This window comes from Dendrobates tinctorius, unplaced genomic scaffold, assembly GCF_039654945.1.
Source record: "Dendrobates tinctorius isolate UK_male_01 unplaced genomic scaffold, ASM3965494v1 ptg000028l, whole genome shotgun sequence".
NCBI classification, from domain to species: Eukaryota; Metazoa; Chordata; class Amphibia; order Anura; family Dendrobatidae; genus Dendrobates; species Dendrobates tinctorius.
Window position 1 is genome coordinate 69,189,493 of NW_027361696.1, and position 3,943 is coordinate 69,193,435.

Sequence of the window (3,943 nt, forward strand, 5' to 3'; positions counted from 1 at the left end):
CTGGCTCAGATGTGGGACTGTCCCGCTTCACTGGTACAATCAGAAGCAAAATGATGCGTAACCCACAGATATATAAAGGGAGACCCCGCAGCAGACACCTGACCGCCCTATGTTTCCACTTTATAGGGTCCAGGATTTTTTTTCCCTCTGCACTGGGCACCATCTGTTTTTTTTTTTGGTCTTCCCCCTTCCTATAATTGTCTGCAGCATTTTCTAGCAGCGGGGAATAATATAGTTCTTTATTAAGCCCCGCAGCAGAATGGGTTAAATAGAGTGAAATCCACAGGGGGATAGAATATGATGCCCTTTGGGATGCACTCAGGAAGATGGAATAATGCAGGGTAGTGGAGGAGACAAAGAAGAAAATATCACTTACAGTTTATAAGTCAATGTTACTACCCCCTCTCCTCTCCATAAGAAGCAATGTTGCAGCCCCCTTGACTTTGGGAGCCCTCCTCTTTTTTGCATAGTGAATGGGGAGTAAAGTTGGCACTGGATTTGCAAGGGAGGAGGGGAAATAGAGGATTTTTTTAAATATTTTTTTTTTAACCTGATCTGGAACTCCACCCTTGCTGGAAACCTAAAAGGTAAAGAAAGGAGCTCTCCAGCAGGACCTCCTCCCCTCCAGTCCCTGCCCAGTCGTCAGAGTGTTTTCCTCTAGTCACTACCAATCTCCTCCTCCTCTTTTCTGTCTCCTCCTCACCTCCACTCCTGCTCCCTTTCTATATAAGCTTCCCAATCCCTGCCCAGACATATCCAGAGCGCACTCAAGCCTTTCTACTACTGCTTTATAGTAAACATCTACCACAGTCATGGCAAACATTGCTCTGCAGGAGGACAGCATGCCAGCCTTACTGCTGCCCAGGATGGGGGCCAGTGGAAGGGGAGTTTGCAGGAGTTTGTTTGGCCCCATCGATCACGACGAGCTGAGATCTGAGCTGAAGAGGCAACTCAAGGAGATCCAGGCATCTGACTGTCAAAGATGGAACTTTGATTTTGATTCTGGGACGCCACTAAAGGGGACTTTTTGTTGGGAGCCTTTGGAAAGCACAGAAATGCCAAATTTTTACAGGGAGAGCAAACTGTGCCCTGACAGTGCCACCCCATTGTCCAGGCAACCAAGTATCAGGCTCCTTGTGCCAACAGGAGATACCAGAGAGGAGTCACCAGCTGTGCCGGAGACGCAGGAGTGCGCAAAGGAGAACGCAGACAAGGCTGTCAAGAAATGCCAAGGAGTTAAAGGGCCATCCAAGACCTCAACACACTCCACTTCATCCCTTCTCAGAAAGAGGGAGATCAGCACTTCCATTACTGGTAAGCTCCACTAATCCAGGCTGTGCTACAAGCTGGCACAGCAGCAACATTGTATCATGGATGACCCTTGTGTTACCTGAAATGTATCATCCTCTATCATTACTCCTTCCTCTCCTCTAACCTGGTCATTCCCTTCTTTGCTTTAGATTACTTCCCCAAGAGGAAGAGAATACAAGCCCCCAAGACTGACCACATGAAAGTTGCCCACCACCCATTTTGCACTTTGGAGCAGACCCCTAGGAAAAAAATCAGATGAATATCTTGGTATGTTTTTTTTTTTTTTTTCTCTTTAATTTTCTTTCCATTTTGGGTTGTTAGTTTTTTTTATTCTCTCAATCTTGGGTCGTTGTTGTTGTCTTTTCTTTCCATCTCGGGTTGTGTTTTTATTCTCTCCATTTTTGGGATGTTGTTGTACTTCTTCTCTCCTATCTTGGGTTGTTGTTGTACTTACACTCTCCATTTTGGGTTGTGTTTTTATTTTCTCCATCTAGAGTTGTTGTCGCTCTTATTCTCTCCATTATGGGTTGTTGTTGTTTTTTATTCTTTCCATCTTGGGTTGTGTTTTTATTCTCTCCATTTTTGGGATGTTGTTGTACTTCTTCTCTCCTATCTTGGGTTGTTGTTGTACTTACACTCTCCATTTTGGGTTGTGTTTTTATTTTCTCCATCTAGAGTTGTTGTCGCTCTTATTCTCTCCATTATGGGTTGTTGTTGTTTTTTATTCTTTCCATCTTGGGTTGTTTATGACTGATGTGACCTAAGGACAGTTAAGTGTTGTGTTTTTTGTTTTTTTTTTGGGTGGGGAGGGAGGAGAGAGTAGGTTGTACGCAAATTGCAGAAGTGCAAAGTTGTGTTCCTGAGGTTGTTTTGGTTGTAGAAAGTGGGAGTTGGTGACTGTGCACATGATGATAGGTTTTTTTTTTTTTTTCCAGGCAGTGTTACTCAATCTCTTTTAGCTCCTCCTTGGAAAGTTCTTTAACGAAAAGAAAAAAAAAAAAAGTTGCAAAACAAGCTGTACTGGCGGGAAAGGGGGGTTAGGAGAGGGGAAGAAGGTGGGGGAGGGGGAGCAGGGCTGGAGAGAGACTGCTCACAAGATAAACAAGGGCAGGGTCTTCTAATGGCTGAGAGCTATGGAAGAAGGGAGGGGGGCTCAGCTGTGCGCCACTAACCTCTCCCTGTAACTGAGCACCACCATGTATTTGGGTTGTATAATAATTGTCTTTTTCTTCTACATTTTTAGGTCTTTTTTTAATGATCAAGGACTTGAAGAAATAAATCCCTTACCAGACCAAGGAATGAAGGGGAAAAAGAGAGGTTGCGTGCAAGACTTACCGTAACCCCAGAATTCTAAGATTCTGCATGGTCTTATTCGAAAGCAATTCGCCAGCCTTGGATGTGGACGTGTCGTCAAAAAAAAAAAAAAAAAAAAAAAATCCCACAAGGGGATGAGGACTTCCTAATATTGCACGCACTCTATCCGCACACTTGGATGTCTGTACTGGCTCTTTCTTTTTTTTATTTTTTTCTTGCTAAAGGGGAGAATGCCAAGCTGGCAGGGTGGCGTCCCATCTGTCCTGTCTTGTGTCAGTGCTGTGAATGTAGCTTGGGACTTTCACCCTTCAGCTTTCCAGGTCCTGCCAGACTACAACTCAATTTTGTTTAAATTTTTTTTTTTTTTTTTTGCGCTATTGGGAGTTGTAGTTGAGCAACACAGGGAAGAGCTAAGGGGTGACAAACCCCTGGTTTAGCTTATGCAAACCGATAGACGTGTGCAGATGTGTTTTCTCTTTATGTAGCATTCTTGTTTGTGTATTCCCGTTGTTTTTTTTTTGCACTGTTTTTCTTTTTTTATATATATTTTGATATATATATACCACCATTATTGTACAGCAACTATGTAACATAAGAAAACATTAAAATAAGTTATATATTTATATAACATGTTGGAAGTACTCCAATGTTAAGCCATAATACTGGCTAGGAAACGGTTCCAGAGGCTATACGTATGTCTCCTTTTGGAGAGAGAAAAAGTATTTTTTTTTTTCCTATAACTATGCATGTACAGTTTTCTATGACTTTGTTATTGTTGTGCAAACACATGTACAGAATATTGCTATATGAGAAAAGTAAACTATATGACTTTTATACCTAAATGCGGTTGTCGTTTCATGATTTTATTAAGTCGAGGGGGAAAGCGGAGCCAAGATTGCCTATGATCTGACTTTTGACACTACATAAGATTCAATAATATCATTTTTTGCTCCTGTGCCAGTTATTTTGAGCACAAAATGTTCTGTTCGTGGTTTCCTAAATCTAAGGAATCTTCTAGTTACTAACTGCTGCTGATAAGATAAAATATGGTTCCAGATCCCATCCGAAATAAATAACGGATCGTGGACAAGTATATATGCAGCAGAGCTGACTTTGTTACATTTTTACACATAAACCCACATAGCTGTAGCAATAAGATCGTACCACAGATAAGACCTCCTGTATAAAACGCGAAAACCCAGTGTCTGTGTCTTTCCAGTATGAATAAATTGCAACTTTTCTCCTATACTTTGCAGTGTTAACACGGACGGTACACTGACGCCATCATGTACGTGTTTTTTTTTTTTTTTTCACGGAC

At 41.9% G+C, this 3,943-nt stretch overlaps 1 protein-coding gene across 1 annotated transcript; it reads left to right on the forward strand.

Annotated features, from left to right (window-relative positions):
- The first annotated feature begins 541 nt into the window (after positions 1-541).
- LOC141085521 (uncharacterized) lies at positions 542-3,467 on the forward strand. Its single transcript, XM_073570941.1, has 3 exons — positions 542-1,314; positions 1,461-1,578; positions 2,555-3,467. The coding sequence occupies exons 1-2, from the start codon at positions 813-815 to the stop codon at positions 1,568-1,570; spliced, it is 612 nt and encodes a 203-aa protein (XP_073427042.1). The 5' UTR covers positions 542-812; the 3' UTR covers positions 1,571-1,578; positions 2,555-3,467.
- The last annotated feature ends 476 nt before the right edge of the window (positions 3,468-3,943 follow it).

Excerpts from the sequence above, each read along its gene's own strand:
- LOC141085521 (XM_073570941.1), top strand. The coding sequence starts at position 813 with ATGGCAAACATTGCTCTGCAGGAGGACAGCATGCCAGCCTTACTGCTG. Across the intron at positions 1,315-1,460 it reads GATCAGCACTTCCATTACTG|ATTACTTCCCCAAGAGGAAG; the intron begins GTAAGCTCCACT and ends TCTTTGCTTTAG.